This window comes from Rana temporaria, chromosome 5, assembly GCF_905171775.1.
Source record: "Rana temporaria chromosome 5, aRanTem1.1, whole genome shotgun sequence".
Taxonomy (NCBI): Eukaryota; Metazoa; Chordata; class Amphibia; order Anura; family Ranidae; genus Rana; species Rana temporaria.
Window position 1 is genome coordinate 185,647,384 of NC_053493.1, and position 17,160 is coordinate 185,664,543.

Genomic DNA, 17,160 nt, shown 5'->3' on the forward strand with positions numbered 1-17,160 from the left:
CCATAGCTCTCCCTCAGCAATTTTTGAGAATCATCAATGCCTTGCTACTAAACTATGTCTGGAAAAATAAGAAGCACAGAATATCCCTCTCCACCCTAAAACAGGGCAAGCCATTCGGCGGTCTGGCAGTCCCGGACATTAAAAGTTATTACAAGGCTGCGGTTTTAGCTCGCGCGGTAGAATGGGCACGGGATAGGACTGATAAAAGGTGGGTGCAAATAGAGAAAGCACTAACAAGTAAATATTTGAAAAATATTATCTGGATCCCCGCACAGCACAGAGCACTAGATCACAAAATACATGATTTAACACGGCACACTTTAAGAATGTGGGATAGGACACTGACACAATTAGAAGGGAAATTTAACTCCCCATTAATGAATCTAAAAGAAAACCCTTATTTTGCTCCGGGCGAAAATAAAATTGGAGGGAACTGGATAAAGGTAGACACTGTTCACTTAGGTGATATTATTAAAGATGGAGAGATAATGTCCTACGAAGATTTGAGATCCAAAACGGATTTTTGGAATCTGGATAGGTGGCATTACTCCCAGTTGCATCATTTCGTGCGGCACCTCCCCCGCCCATTACGGACGGAGGCGGAGTTTACTCCACTTGAGAAGATCTGCAAATCTAAAAATTCAAAGGGCACTATCACTAAATTATATGGGATATTGGTAAAGATAGGTTCACGGAGTGTAGCACCTTTCATAGATAAATGGGAAAGAGAGTTAGGAATCACAAGAGGGACTAATAGTTATAATAGGATTATGCACCTAACCCATTCATCTGCAATCGATATACGAACTGTCGAAACAAATTACAAGTGTATCTCAGGGTGGTATATCACCCCGGAGAAAGCAAACAAATTTAAAGCGGGTCAGACCGCAGAGTGTTGGCGGGGCTGCTCAGAAAGAGGGACAATGGCCCATCTTTGGTGGTCATGCCCAAAAATACAAACCTATTGGGACATAATTCTGAGTCAAATTAAAACTATTATGGGCGAAGAATTAAAGAAAGACCCCTGGGTGGTGCTCTTTCATTGCAGCCAAGAGGGGGCAAAAAAATATAAGCAGTCTTTGCTTCCTCACCTCTTAAACGCTGCTAAGAAACTCATACCCAAAAAGTGGCAGGAGACGGAATGCCCACACGTCTGGAATTGGATAGACGAAGTGGAGGAAACGTATAGGTTGGAAGAGTTAAAGGATAGTCACCTGGAGACGATTGGGGAACATAGGGAGAAATGGGAAAAATGGAGGAATTATAAAAAAACATGGAGCTATGCTGAGAGAGTCAGGGTATGCCACTAACGAGTTGTATGTTAGTAGTTTTATAGTAGAAACTATATCTATCCCTTCTATGGTCATTTCCTAAAGCGATTTATATACTTTTTAATTTCTGATGAACGTTTGAGACTGTTCTTGCACTCAAGGGAAAAGTTAGGAGATTCCTGGGAGCCATGAGGGGGAGGGGGGGGGGTGAAAACAATTCCTAAAGTTTGCTATATGGTAATGTGCCTCGTTCAGCTTAGCTGGGATGTAGAGGGTTAAGGAAGTGGGGTCAGGACCTCACGGCCAGCTGTGGCGTGGGGGGCTATGGAAGTGGGGCCAGGTCCTCACGGCCCCAGCAGGTGGCTGTTACACATATTGTTAAGTACACTATTAATTTAAAGGTGGAATAAAAAAAAAAAAAAAAAAAAATGCATAGAATATATACCACACATGATGCAAACTACAAACAGAGACGTAAGAAGCATCAAATCATGAGCTGGTCTCTAGAATATTGGTAAAAGCTGAAGTGGAAAGAAAAAAAAAAGACTTTTGGAAAATGGTCATGGACACAAAAAAGGAATATTGGATGTAGAGCTAGGAGTTAATCCTGCTACCTACTTACTACTTGACATACCAATCTCCATGACCAAGTTCAAAAAATCTTTGATAAGACATTTTTTGACGGCGGCAAGGGCATGCGTACCAATTTTATGGAAAAGTACAAGCAGCCCTACTAGACAACAATGGCTAGGCAGAATATCAGAAATCCAACAGATAGAGAAGCTAACTGCAGGTAATAGAGAACAAGAGGATAGTTACAGATCGACTTGGACCCCTTACATAAGATTTAGAGAGGGAACTCTGTAGGGGTGGGGTGGGGGTGAGGGGACGGAGGCAGAGAGGGGAGGGGAAGGGGAGGTCTATTTTTTTTTTTTTGGGGGGGGGGGGGGGTAGGTAAGGTATAGGGTAAGGGAAGAAGAGGGATTGTTGTGGTTCTTTTTTTGTTGTGTTCGCTTGACTTTTATACAGAGAAGTTTTAAGAGAGATAGGAGTAATCTGTTAATTTGTGTAATAGCATATCTAAGCTATATGTTATGGTTCTTTTTTGTTGTTGTGTTCGTTTGACTTTTATACAGAGAAGTCTTAAGAGAGATAGGAGTAATCTGTTAATTTGTGTAATAGCATATCTAAGCCATATGTAATGGTAAAATTGGAAATTATGTTTGTTTAAAACTGAAAAATGTATAAAATAAAGAATAAAAAAAAAAAAGAAATCCAGGGACACGGCTATCGCCATTCATAAATCTTGCCCCCTCTAGGTCAATGAGAGCAAGGTCGATCCTCAGGGGAGGTATGTTTTCCTAAAGGGGGTTGTAGCAGGCCAGAAGCTTACAGTGGCTACAATACATGCCCCTAATTCCAATCAACTTGCCTTTCTTGACAGTGCCCTAGACAGCCTCACAGACTTTAGAGAAGGTCCTCTGATCTTGGGCGGTGATTTTAATGTAAGCCCTGACTCCCAACTGGACACTTCGCACCGACGCCCCTCTCATTCTCACTCCTTAAACTTTTTTGCAAATCCCTGCAGTCTCATTGCCTCCTAGATAGTTGGCGAGTGCTTCATCCCTCAGATAGGGATTACAGCTATTACTCAAAGGTCCACGATGTCTATACCCGTAATGACCTGATCTGTGTGGATCACTTGGCTCTGAAGCTGTTGCAGGCCTCATCCATCGGGAGTATAACTTTTTTTGACCTATGGCCTCTTTGGCTCTGCCTCAGGGTACCAATATGGCCTGGTCGTGGCGCCTAAATGAATCCCTGTTGGACGATGCAGCCGCGGTCTCCGGAGTCAGACGTCCTGTCCCACTACTTCAAGGAAAATGCCACAGAAGATATGAGTAAGGGGGTTATCTGGGAAGGTCATAAGGTGGTGGTGCGAGGCGAGCTGATCTCTCAGGGAGCTAGACTTAAGAAGGCCCAACAAGTGGATTTCGCTAGGGTACTCCGAGCGCTACAGGAGGCGGAACTTGAACATAAGCAGGGGGGGGCCCGGAGGCTCTAGGGAAGCTGACAGAATTAAAGAATTATTCCTACGCTTATTGGACCTGCAGGCGTGAAAGCAACTGCGCTACCTGTCGCATAAATACTATGAGCGCGGCAACAAATGTGGCCTCATGTTGGCCAGAGCCCTTAGGAAGAAACGCGCGCTCATGTATGTACAGAAGCTGCACCTTTCCTCGGGTGAACTCACGGTCAAGTCTTCCCAAATAGCCTCTTGGTTCCGAGAATATTATGCAACCCTCTATAACGGGGATATGCAATTAGCGGACCTCCAGCTGTTGCAGAACTACAAATCCCATGAGGCATAGCAAGGCTCTGACAGCCATGAGCATGACACCCAGAGGCAGAGGCATGATGGGATTTGTAGTTTTGCAACATCTGGAGGTCCGCTAATTGCATATCCCTGCTCTATAACCTGGACTCGACGCAGACCCCTGAGGCCCAGACTGCGAGACTGAATGACATAAGAACCTACCTGACTGTAACTGGCCTTCCCCCGCTGACAGACGACCAGTGTTCCATGCTAGAATCCCCTATCACGCCTGTTGAGCTTGGGGCTATGGTGAAGTCCTTGCCTAATGGGAAGAGCCCTGGTCCCGACGGGTTTACCAAAGCCTACTACAATTTGTTACTACCCCTGCTATCGGAGTCGATGTGCAGCTATTTTAATTCTATAGCAAATGGGAACACGATCCCTAGTGAGGCCCTGCTAGCCCACATCACCGTGATCCCCAAAGAGGGAAAGGACCCTGCCTTGCCCCAGAGTTACAGGCCTATATCCCTTCTTAATGTGGACATTAAAATTATTGCTAGGATTCTTGCGTCTAGGCTAAAACACCTAATCCCACTCATTGTATACCCGAAACCAGACAGGGTTTGACACGGTCCGAGAGGCTAGGGACAATTCCATCAGGGCTATACATCTTATACACTGGGCTCGTGCTTCTCCTGATCCCCCCCCCCCCAATCTGATCCTGTCCACCAATGCAGAGAAAGCCTTTGACCGGGTGGACTGGACTTACCGAGTGCTGTACTGGAGGCTATAGGTTTGCGCACGCATATGTTAGCATGGATCATGCCCTTGTACTCGGATCTGAGTGCTCAAGTTAAGGTCAACGGTTTTCTCTTCCCTAGATTCTCGATCAGAAATGGCACGAGGCAGGGTTGTCCTCTTTCGCCACTTTTGTTCCCTTTGGTGCTGGAATTATTTCTACGCACTGTACGGGTGAACACTGATATTAAAGGACTGATGGTGGGTCATACGAAGCACAAACTTTCGGCATATGCTGATGATGTGCTCTTCCACCTGACGGACCCCCTGATCTCTCTGCCTAACCTGATGCGAGAACTCCGACACTTCGGGTCACTTTCTAATTTCAAAATCAATTACACAAAGTCAGAGATATTGCCCATCCAGTTATCACCCTCTCTGACGGAGAGGCTACAAATTGCCTTCCCATTCACCTGGGCTAAATCGTCGTTGAAATATTTGGGTATACGCCGGCTGACGGATAGGTTTGACACCCTGTATGCGACTAACTTCCCTTTCTTGCTGACAACTGTGAAAAAAGATCTGGCCCTGTGGACTAAGACAGCATTCACCTGGATGGGGCGACTTAGTATCATAAAAATGAATATTCTCCCACGCATACTGTTCTACATGCAAATGATACCCATGTCCTTGCCTAGGAGTTTTTTCACACAGATTTCCAGCTTGATCTTGTCCTTTGTGTGGAATAATAGGAGGCCAAGAATCGCGCTCAGACTGCTGAGCCACCCAAGGGACACGGGGGTCTAGGCCTCCCGGACATTCAAAGGTACTATAGGGCCATTGTCCTTTAGAGGATCCTTAACTGGCGCTTTCAAACTAAATCCAAACTCTGGGTCTCCCTAGAAAAATATGGGGCGGGCAGAAACTTGTCCTATGCCCCAAAGTTTGCCCGGGAACACAGGGGGCTGTCTGATTATGCTTCTCCACGGATGGTCCAGGTTCTTCGATCCTGGGATGACCTCAATGCCACACTACCAATGGCGCCCCCTGTCTCCCTGCTGGAAGGCTACTTGTGGTTCCCACCTGTAGAACAGACGGCCTTGTTTGGCCCTTGGGTAGATGACAGTAGCGCCAGTTGTGGAAAACTTGCGCAAGATGGTAAGCTGCTCTCTTTGGCGGCCCTCCGAGACCATAGGGGAAGCTTTCCCTATGGACTTTTGGCGCCATTGACAACGCCACCATTTTTTTATGGCACAGGAAGACGCCATACGGGATTTCTCCACCCTTACGCCATTTGAACACCTTTTCATAGCAGAAGAACTGTTCCCACATATGATTTCCGAGCTCTATTGCCTGCTGGGCTCCACTGCCTTGGTAGCGAAATCTGCATACATCAGGGCCTGGGAAAGGGACCTGGAGATGGTCTTTTCACCTAATCAACTATCTTCCCATTACCAACTTACTTGGTCTAGCTCTATTGACACCAAGACGCAGGAAACAAATTACAAAATATTGCTAAGCTGGTACCATGTACCGGCGGACCTTGCCAGAATTTACCCATCCATGTCAGACCAATGCCGGAGGGACTGTGGTCACAGGGGCACCCTTCTGCACGTTTGACTGCCCAGTGATCAGACCCTACTGGGAGAATATTAAGTCCCAGATCAAAGAGATAACGGGCACGGACATCCCCCTCTCCCCAGTCCACTTCTTGCTACACGTTCCTCCCATGCCAGTGAGCCAGTACAGGAAAAGTGTGCTGCCTCACATGTTGAACGCAGCTAAGCGGTTGCTTCCCATATACTGGAAGCACCCACAGATCACAGGAGGAGGACTGGATTGCCACCTGCAGGGGTTTCCCCCGAGATCGCTTCTCTGCAACTTGGTCGACCTGGGATGCACATGTCCCGAATCCAGGTCATGTGTCCTCCAGCTTGGATGTGGCCCTGTTGGAGCTTGCGGAGCCATCTCTCAAAGGGTGGCCTCGGGGTTCTCAGGTGGGAGCAGTGGGTTGAAACGTACTAGACATATCACATAGATGTCTAGCTGATAGTTGGAGTTGGGACGAGTGTTTTTTTTTTTTTTTTTTTTCTCCTAGCTACAAAATATGTGCTGATGTGCTGGCGGGGCCCGGCATGGAGGCAAAGCTGGACGCGGGATTCCAGGTATGTTCTCGTCTATCTTATTCTCTTTTATTTCTTAGTTTTTACCCCCCCCTTTCCTTTTTTTTTTCTTTTATTCTTTAGTTGTTTTGTTTGTTTGTCTTAGTTTCAGTCTGTAAGGGCCGTTTGTTTGTAGGTGGCCCGCTTGATAAGCATTAAGCGATGGATGCGGAGCTGGGTGGCCGGCTGGCATGATGGACTAGGGCACTCTGCCATCACGGAATTCCCTGATCAGTTCAGGGTATCGACACTTTTGTGTCACCGTGGTACAGAGGCCTCGAATTGGGGAGGCCCGGGCGGAGGTGTGTTGCGGAGTGAGGTTAGTTGGAGATGTTTGGTCACCCCCTTCCCCTGTGCGTGCCGCCTGACCCGCCCCTATTCGATGATCGATAGTTTCGGTCCGGTCCGGGGAGCTGTTCGCCAAGCCAAGAGATCGCTCACATCTCGGAGGATAATTTTGCTTTATATTCCGCAACTCGGCGGTAGGAGGTTCAGCTCACTAGCTGTGTGGGTTGAAGCCTTGCCGCCAATGTGTCACCTGACTTTTTGCATTTCTTATGCTTATGACTGATCTAGACTTTTTTTTTTTTTTTATTGTGAAATTTTGGCATTAATGTCATTTGTGTGCTCTTTGTTGTGGTATTGCAAAAAAAAAGGGGAAGGACTGGCGCATTACTAGATGTTTTTACCTCCAGTAACATGAGCTGTAATGTCCTGTCTTCCATAAATAAAGATTATCCCCCAAAAAAATACTAATCATACCATACTGGCCCAAAAGAGCTTTGTTCCCTCAGCTGCTACAGTTTTTCAGCAGACCAGCCCTTGCCACTTCCTCTCAAGGAGGACCTGATGCATCAGGGACCCCTAGCAGGCCTCAAGCAAGAAAACTTCAATGGGATACTAGCACATTTTGAAAGACTTGCCTTAAAACAAAGCCCCCCAGTGACGCACTGTCATTGCTGACAGGGTTTCCATCTTCACCCAGTCTTTCCTGGTTCACAAGCTTCAGCCATTTGAATGACCGAGCCCTAATTAAGTCACTTCTACTCTGTATGCTGTCCCTTCAGAGCATAGTGTGCATGGGCCCGGCGCATCACGGATCGCGGTAAATTGCCACTGATAGCGGCCGTTTACCACGTGATCGCTCCGTCCAATGACGGAGCGATCACCTGTAAACAAACCGGCGTCATTTGATGACGCTGGTTCCTCCCTCCTCTCTCTGTACCGATCGGTACAGTGTGAGAGGGGGGAGCCCGGGTGTCAGCAGCGCTGTGGCTGGATCTGTGACTATTGCAGTCACAGATACATCCATCCCTGCTCAGCCATCCCTGCAACCCCCGCTGCAATACCCCCTGCAATACACTCTGCAATACCCCCTGCAATACCCACTGCGCTAATACTCTGTAATACCCACTGCGCTAATACTCTGCAATACCCCCTGCGCTAATACTCTGCAATACCCCCTGCACCAGTACTCTGCAATACCCCCTGTGCCAGTACTCTTCAATACCCCCTGCGCTAGTACTCTGCAATACCCCCCTGCGCCAGTACTCTGCAATACCCCCCTGCGCCAGTACTCTGCCATACCCCCTGCGCCAGTACTCTGCCATACCCCCTGCGCCAGTACTCTGCCATACCCCCTGCGCCAGTACTCTGCAATACCCCCTGCGCCAGTACTCTGCAATACCCCCTGCGCCAATACTCTGCAATACCCCCTGCGCCAATACTCTGCAATACCCCCTGCGCCAATACTCTGCAATACCCCCTGCGCCAATACTCTGCAATACCCCCTGCGCCAATACTCTGCAATACCCCCTGCGCCAATACTCTGCAATACCCCCTGCGCCAATACTCTGCAATACCCCCGCCCCAATACTCTGCAATACCCCCGCCCCAATACTCTGCAATGCCCCCGCACCAATACTCTGCAATGCCCCCGCACCAATACTCTGCAATACCCCCGCACCAATACTCATAGGCATCATTCAGATATCCTCTTTTTCAGTCTGCGATTTCCTACACCGTAAAAAACGATCATGGCGGCTGTTCCACCTCTTGATTGTTCTTACAGGAGGCGAAAGGGGACGTCCCCCCTCCCTTCTCCCTCCGGTGCTTCTTCCGACTCACCGCTACGATCGAAGCCAGGATAGTTTTTTTTTTTTCAGGCTTCCCAGCCTAAAGGTGAGATGTGGGGTCTTATTGACCCCATATCTCACTGTAAAGAGGACCTGTCATGCTATATTCCTATTACAAGGGATGTTTACATTCCTTGTAATAGGAATAAAAGTGATCAAAACATTTATTTTTGGGAAAAAACGTGTAAAACTAAAATAAATAAAGTAAAATGAACAATAAAAAAAAAAAAAAATTAAAGCGCCCCTGTTCCCGTGTGCTCGTATACAGAAGCGACTGCACTCGTAAGTCCCGCCCACATATGAAAACGGTGTTCAAACCACACATGTGAGGTATCGATGCGAACGTTAGAGCGAGAGCAATAATTGTGGCCCTAGACCAGGGGTCTCAAACTCAAATTACCTGAGGGCCACAAGACAAGTTTTCATATGCCATGGGGGGCCGCATGCAAACTTTCAAACTTCAAAAACAACAGTACTGGTGTCAGCGAACACATTATTAACCCCCAGCACTGGTGTCAGCGAGCGCATTATTACCACCAGCACTGGTGTAAGTCAGGGTTTGACAAATTTGCTTGGAATCTAGGAGCCAGCTAAAAAAGTTAGGAGCCAGAAAACGCACCCCGTCCCGACGAGCTTGCGCGCAGAAGCGAACACATACGTGAGCAGCGCCCGCATATGTAAACGGTGTTCAAACCACACATGTGAGGTATCGCCGCGATTGGTAGAGTGAGAGCAATAATTCTAGCTCCTCTAACTTAAAACATGCAACATGTAGATTTTTTTAAACGTCGCCTATGAAGATTTTAAAGGGTAAAAAAGTTTGTCGGCATTCCACAAGCGGACACAATTTTGAAGCGTGACATGTTGGGTATGAATTTACTCGGCGTAACATTATCTTTCATAATATTAAAAAAAATGGGGATAACTTTACTGTTTTATTTTTTAATTAAAAAAAGTGTAATTTTTTCCCAAAAAAGTGCGCTTGTAAGACCGCTGCGCAAATACGGCGTAACAAAGTATTGCAACAATCGCTATTTTATTCTCTAGGGTGTTAGGATAAAAAATATATATAATGTTTGGGGGTTCTAATTAGAGGGAAGAATATGGCAGTGAAAATAGTGTAAAATGACATTAGAATTGCTGTTTAACTTGTAATGCTTAACTTGTAATACCAACGGCCACCACCAGATGGCGCCAGCTCACATCTGGTGGTAATAACTTGTAATACCAACGGCTCACCACCAGATGGCACCAGCTCAAAAAAAAAAAAAAATTTTTTTTTTTTTTTGCTCCCCTCACTTCCACCCTGCCTGAGGGCCATTTATAACTGGTCCGCGGGCCGGTACTTTGAGACCACTGCCCTAGACCTTCAACTAAAAAGATGTAACCAGTAAAAATATTTAAAGCGTCACCTATGGGGATTTTAAGTTGCGAAGTTTGGCGCCATTCCACAAGCGTGTGCAATTTTGAAGGGTGACATGTTTGGTATCTATTGACTCGGGGTAACTTCATCTTTCATATTATGCAAAAACATTGGGCTAACTTTAATGTTTTTTTTTTTTTAAAAGCACAAAACCGGTTTATTTCCAAAAAAGCGCGTTCGAAAAATTGCTGCGAAAATACCGTGCGCGATAAAAAGTTGCAACGACCGCCATTGTATTCTCTAGGGTCTTTGCTAAAAAAGCATATATAATGTTTTGGGGTTCTATGTAATTTTCTAGCAAATACATGATGATTTTTCCATGTAGGAGAGGAATGTTAGAATTGGTCTGGGTGTTCCAGAACGCCTGATGGTGCTCCCTGCATGTTAGGCCTCTCTATGTGTCCACGCTATGTAAAAGTCTCACACATGTGGTATCGCCATACTCTGGAGGAATAGCAGAATGTGTTTTGGGGTGTAATTTGTGGTATGCATATGCTGTATGTGAGAAATAACCTGCTAATATGAATATTTTGATTTTTGATTTTGCAAAGAATTGTGGGAAAAAATGACAACTTAAAAAACTCACCATGCCTCTTTCTAAATACCTTGAAGTGTCTTCTTTCCAAAAAGGGGTCATTTGGGGGGTATTTGTACTTTTCTGGCATGTTAGGGTCTCAAGAAACGAGAGGTGTGATCAAATTGATCATTTTTCAGTAATTGGCACCATAGCTTGTAGACCCTATAACTTTCACCCAGACTAAATAATAAGCAATTTATTTTTTTACCAAAGATATGTAGCAGTATACATTTTAGGTCAAATTTATGAAGTAAAATTACTTTTTTGCTAAATTTTATAATGGAAATGAAGAAAAATTCATTTTTTTACAAAATTTTCGTTCTTTTTTTCATTTATAGCGGAAAAAAAAAACGCAGAGGTGATCAAATACCACCAAAAGAAAGCTGTATTTGTGGGGGGAAAAAAGTACACAAATTTCATTTGGTTACAGTGTTGTATGACTGAGTTATTGTCATTCAAAATGTGAGAGCACCGAAAGCTAAAAATTGGTCTGGTCATTAAGGGGGTTTACGTGCCTGGTGGTCAAGTGGTTAAGAGATATTTTTTGTATATACAAGTAAGCTTACCTGTAAGTACAAGTTATCAAGCGGTGTTTACTACGGCTTTAATAACAGGTATGAAAAAACTGTTGTATATTGAAAAATGATGTGTAAAACTTTGGAGGATTTGGAGGAGATGCGATAATATTTGTCAACAAAGCTGATACTACTAATAGTTTGGGTAATCCTAAACTTAATTCAGAGTAAAAATGTGTATTGGGGTTTACCTATTTAAGTAATATGTCTGAGGCCCTGTACACACGATCAGTCCAAACTGCTTTAAAATTGGACTGATGGACGCCTGACCGATCGGTCAAAACCGATGGTTAGTACGCAAAAGCATCGGTTCCAAACCCGCGCATGCTCAAAATCAAGTCGACGCATGCTTGGAAGCATTGAACTTCATTGTTTTATGCACCTTATTGTTTTTTTACGTCACCGCGTTGGACTAGATCGGTTTTTGAACTGATGGTGTGTAGGCACATCAGACCTTCAGTCCGTTTTCATCAGTTTTGACTGATCGTGTGTACAGGGCCTAACGGGATTTTTAAGGGTTGCTGTCTAGTGTTGACAATGGTTAGTTGTTTACAATTTTTGGTATTTATGATTATTAGTGTATGCCTAATATGTATATATATTTATATATTTTAAAAATAAATATTGTGTCATAATGTATTGTTTTTAATTATTCTCTTGTTGATATTGTACCATTTGGAAAAAAATAAATAAAAAAAATGAATACATAATTCTGATTTATCTGTTTAAGCAAAGGGCACACTTTGCTAATAAGAAATAAAATGCAGTGTTGACTGTAGCAGCCCAGTCTGCCTAAACTTATACTGTACCTATACTTCAGACAATAGTTTCCATCCATTTGTAACCAGAAACAAAGGAAATTGGGAGATAACACAGCCCATCCTTCATTGGCAGTCTCATTCCTCTTGTTGCTAATTGCGATGATGGGCAGTAGGAATGCTAATGTCACTTCTCAAGTCGCAGATTGGAATAACAGAGTAATTCCTAGCAGCCAAGAGACTTGGAAATCACAGCTCTAGAGATCTCATTTGAATTTACTCAATCAGTAGAGTTCCAATCCCTATAAATAACTTCATGTACCAGCCTTGCTACAAATGGCAGCAAAACTGACACATAGTTACATAGTTGGCAAAGCTCACCAGTTCATCCAGGTCAACCTGCAAGTGTGTGTGTTTGCTACCAATTCCCACACTCTCTGTACACTGTGTTAGCTGAGAAACCTAAAAGTTTTAGAATGTATCTACACTCTTAGCTAACACCAACTAAGGAAGGGAATTCCACATCATTACTGCTTGAACAGTAAAGATTGAATTGCATCTCATCGAACTTCACTGTGTTTCCATGTGTCTGTTTTAGAGACCTTAGATTAAAAAGTTTTCTCCAAATAGTCACCATTCAGTGATTTGTATATTGCGATCATATCCCCTCTTAAATGCCTCTTCCCCAGAGAGAATATGTTTATTTTGTAGTTGTTCCTAATAACTACAGGACTGTAGAAAAAAAAGTTTGATCTTCAAAAGATCAAAATAAATTTGAAGATCATGTTGTTGATTTTCTGTCAAAATTCGAGGCACCATCTTTGTGGAGACCTTTCTTCATTCCTAAATCCTACATCCTAGAATATGCCACACTGTTTTTCTGTTCATGTTAATTTCTTCTGCCATCATTCACACACTCAATCTGAGCATACAAGAGTTTGCACTCTGTCCACATTTGCACATTTCTTCCTTTGTGTTTTTTCGGCTGTCCACTTCTTCCGTCATCTTCTTGCCCCTCCTTAAACTTTTTCATTCAAAAAACACTTGATTTCTGCACGTTATGTTTACCATAAGCTTGTTTTTACATGGTTAAAGTTTGATTCGCACTTTTGTCAACAAAATTTTATGTTAATCCACTGCTTCAGATTCTTGTCACTTATTTTCCACCAACAGCGCAACACACACAAGTGTTATCTATTTTACTACTCTGTGAAGACTGAGTCAAATGGTCTGCGACCCAGGGGAGTGCAAGTTAGAACATGTTAAAACAATGGCAGTGTGACCCACCACCACAGTGTTGCACCGTGGGCATTCTGGGAATTAAATTATCACACATTGCACAAGTAAATATTACAAAGCTTTTGAATAGTCCATTTAAAGAACTGGCACACTTTACTAGTAATTGTATTTAGTTATGTATGTTTTTAAATCCGCAGATTTCTCTTTCCCTACAACTTGCATATACCGTTGTCTTATGTTTCTTAGTTTCGGACTAATGTTTTCCTTATCCTCTCTAATTGAATATTGTAGCTCTGATTCACAAGGGTTTATTTTTAGGCCTGCAGCACAGTTACATTGAAGTTTGTATAACCTAATGGATAAAGATAAAACAGTTTATCAACTACATAAAAATTAATAGTTAAGGAGTCATTATGCAATTTGTTTTGGTAAAAGCTAAAAAATGTTTTGCATTTATTGTACTACAGGAAAATTACGGAGATATTTCTGAGCGTAAACAACTCAGAGAGAGACTACAGTGCAAGAGTTTTGATTGGTACTTGAGAAATGTTTTTCCAGAACTGCATGTGCCTGAAGATCGTCTTCGCTGGCATGGGGCGGTAGGTATCCTTGGATAATTGTTTCATTTAAATACAAAATATATTAATAATTATTATTTTGTTTGAAAAATCTGATAAACCCCTGTAGTGCTTGACACTGTTATAACCTAATGCTAGAAACTTTACCTAAAAGGGGATGTTCCACTTGTCTGCCTTCTCTCCCCCCCCCCCCCTTTAAGTTTTGGAACTTAATTTTTGTTTGGGGGGGTGTAGTTATCAGGTGCGTGCTGTCACTTCAGGTCAGAGAGCACCACGACGATCTGAGCAGAAGTTAGGCCCCCCCATCCTTACCCTAAAGCCTTTTGGGACATGTTGCATGTTTAGCATGTGCAGTGGGAAGCTAGCTGTAAAGCCACAAGCAGTCACAGCTGGCTTCCCAAAGTAAACTTGCCAGCGCCTGGACCCGAAGATGGCCAAAGAATCAGCTTGGTTGAGGACCGCTGAATCCCTGGCAAAGTTAAAAACACTACAATGGTTAGACTCGCATTGTGTTAAGAAAGATGCAGCATAAGGCTTTCACTGTGGCCGCACTTCTATAACCACCTACAGATCCTGACCGGGGTAGAGGGAACCGTGGACGTTCAACCTAGCTGCCCATGTTTCTTAACTTGACAGGAACTTATAGGTGCAAGTCCAGTAGATATAAGGCCTGTCAGTTCATGATACATGGCAAAAAGAGGTTTACCACTAAAGATGGCTGGGAGTTTAAGACCAAGCAGTTTATAGGCTGTAATACCCAGTTTGTGATCTATGGGCTTCTCTATGTGGGAGAACTGCACGCACCATTCGGGAGAGACTCGGAGAACACAGTTTGTTGAAAAAGAGTGTTAAAGCGGAGGTCCACACAAAAAGTGAACCTCCGCTTTTCGGAACCCTCCCCCCCTCCGGTGTCATGTTTGGCACCTTTCAGGGGGAGGGGGGTGCAGATACCTGTATAATACAGGTATTTGCACCCACTTCCGGGCATAGATAGCTGCAGAATCTGCGGGTATCTACGCCATTTCCCATCCGTCCGTCACCCGCTGTGTTCTGGGAAATACACAGTTCCCGGAGCACAGCAGGGACCAGTGAAAGATGCGCAGCGCGATTTGCGCATGCGCAGTAGGGAACTGGGCAGTGAAGCAGCAATGCTTCACTTCCCGATTCCCTCAACGAGGATGGTGGCTGGGGCAGCAGAGAGACGAGTGATTTGCTTGGCCTTGGCTGCCGACATCGCGGGCGCGCTGGACAAGTAAGTGTCCATTTATTAAAAGTCAGCAGCTGCAGTATTTGTAGCTGCTGGCTTTTAATATTTTTATTTTAGGTGGACCTCTGCTTTAAACAGTGTCCCGTGGCATTTCTCACAGGTACATGGAGGTAGCACACAGGGACTGGAGTTGTTTGGTATAGAAGCTATACCTATGACCATTCCAAAAAGTGAAAGGTTTTCAAGATTATGCTTACAGGAAACCTTCTAGATTTTTACTTTCAACTCCATGTCACCCAATGGGTTAAATGAGAAATTGGAAATCAACACCCTTATATGAATACTGCTCTTCTGGGGTTCCTCTTACGTTCCAGGGATATGTATGTGTGTGTGTATATGTATATGTATGTGTGTGTGTGTGTGTGTGTATATGTGTATATATATATATATATATATACAGTGTATGTGTGTTTATGTATGTGTGTGTGTATATGTATACTAACCCTTTGCATATATGTTCTCAAAAAATCTTTTTGTCATCTATTTTGCCTCCTTTAGAGGCGGGAAGATGGTTGCATAGAGATGTGCAAGTAGTTCATTATACAGGAGGTAGTTCCTAATCATCAATTATTTTCCCCTCCCTTTATATTTAAGTTCATTTCTCTACATATCTCCATATGAATAGTACTGTATTTATTGGCGTATAACACTCACTTTTTTACCCTGAAAATGGAGGGTAAACTGTGCCTGCGTGTTATACGCAGGGGGCTGTGGAATGCTTTTTTCCTAAAAGTTCTGTCTTAAAGTTAGGGTGCGTGTTGCGGCTGCATCCAATTATTTTTGGTTTGAAAATAAATTTTACAGACAGGATACAGGAGTAGCCATGGGGGCCAAGTATGCCCCCAGCTTGGCAAATTTATTCATGGCCAAGTGGGAGGAGGATGTCATCCATGTGGGGGATACCCCTCAGATTGCCCTATGGGCAAGATACATCGATGACATCCTCCTCCTATGGGTTGGTGAACAGGATGATCTCACTGAATTTATATCCAGACTCAATTCCAACCATAGGGGAATAGAGTTAAAATACGAGGCGAGTCAGACCAGTGTTCATTACCTGGATCTGAACATTGGGATTAAGGCTGGCACCTTTGTTACGTCTACGTATTTTAAGGATACAGATCGTAATGCATTCATTCCAACTGACCGCTGTCACCATGCCCCTTGGATTAAGGGAGTTCCCAAAAGCCAATATCTGAGGTTGAGAAGAAATTGTTCAGACCTTCAGGATTTTTCAATTCAAGCAGGGATACTAACTGATCGTTTTCTGGAGAAGGGCTATGGTCAGGAATGTCTAAACGAATCCCTGAATCAGGTCCTGGCCATGGATAGGAAGGATCTATTACAAAGATAGGAAGAAGGATGAGGGTAGTGATTTTTTGAACTGTGTACCATTCATTACATCCTATTCAGTTCAACATCGGTCCATTTCCCATCTAGTCCAAAAGCATTGGCATATTGCTACTAATGACCCTGTACTGAAAGACATTCTGCCCGATAGACTTAAAGTAATCTTTAGGGGTGTCCAGTCCCTTAGAAACAAAATTTCATCTAATGTGATAGATCCTCCCACTAGAGGAATGTTTTTTTTTGACCAACTCAAGGGGTACTATAAATGTAAACGTTGCAGAGTTTGCTCTCTGAGTACCAACACCAAGAGGTGTGTTACAACTTTCATCTCTACAGTTACTAACAGGGAATTTAAGATTGTTCCATGTATAACATGTGCCTCCACGGGGGTAGTTTACCTAGTGCAATGTCCGTGCGGCCTACAATATGTGGGCCGGACTAAAAGGTCTTTTCAAATAAGGGTAAATGAGCATATCACTAACATCTTAGCAGGGTTTAGGAACCATTCCGTGTCGAATCACTATAGACTAAAACACAATAGGGACCCCGCAAACACCCTATTTTTGGGAATTGATAAGTTTAAACCCCACTGGAGGGGCAGTAATCTAGTGAGGGACATATCCCAGATGGAAATGGGGTGGATACACCACTTAAAAACCTATGCCCCCTTCGGCCTAAACATCGACACAGATGTAAATGCTTTCATTAACAATGCCTAATGTGAACTCTCTGTGAAAGGCACCATTGGGGCAGAGAAATAAAAAAAAAAA

At 43.9% G+C, this 17,160-nt stretch overlaps 1 protein-coding gene across 2 annotated transcripts in view; it reads left to right on the forward strand.

Moving 5' to 3' along the window:
- The window catches only part of LOC120940524 (polypeptide N-acetylgalactosaminyltransferase 4-like), a 401,853-nt gene that overhangs the window by 231,898 nt on the left and 152,795 nt on the right, over positions 1-17,160 (forward strand). For both annotated transcript variants that reach the window (XM_040353444.1, XM_040353443.1), the window contains one exon: positions 13,663-13,794. In XM_040353444.1, the coding sequence (XP_040209378.1) occupies positions 13,663-13,794 (132 nt within the window). The remainder of the gene's footprint in view (positions 1-13,662; positions 13,795-17,160) is intronic.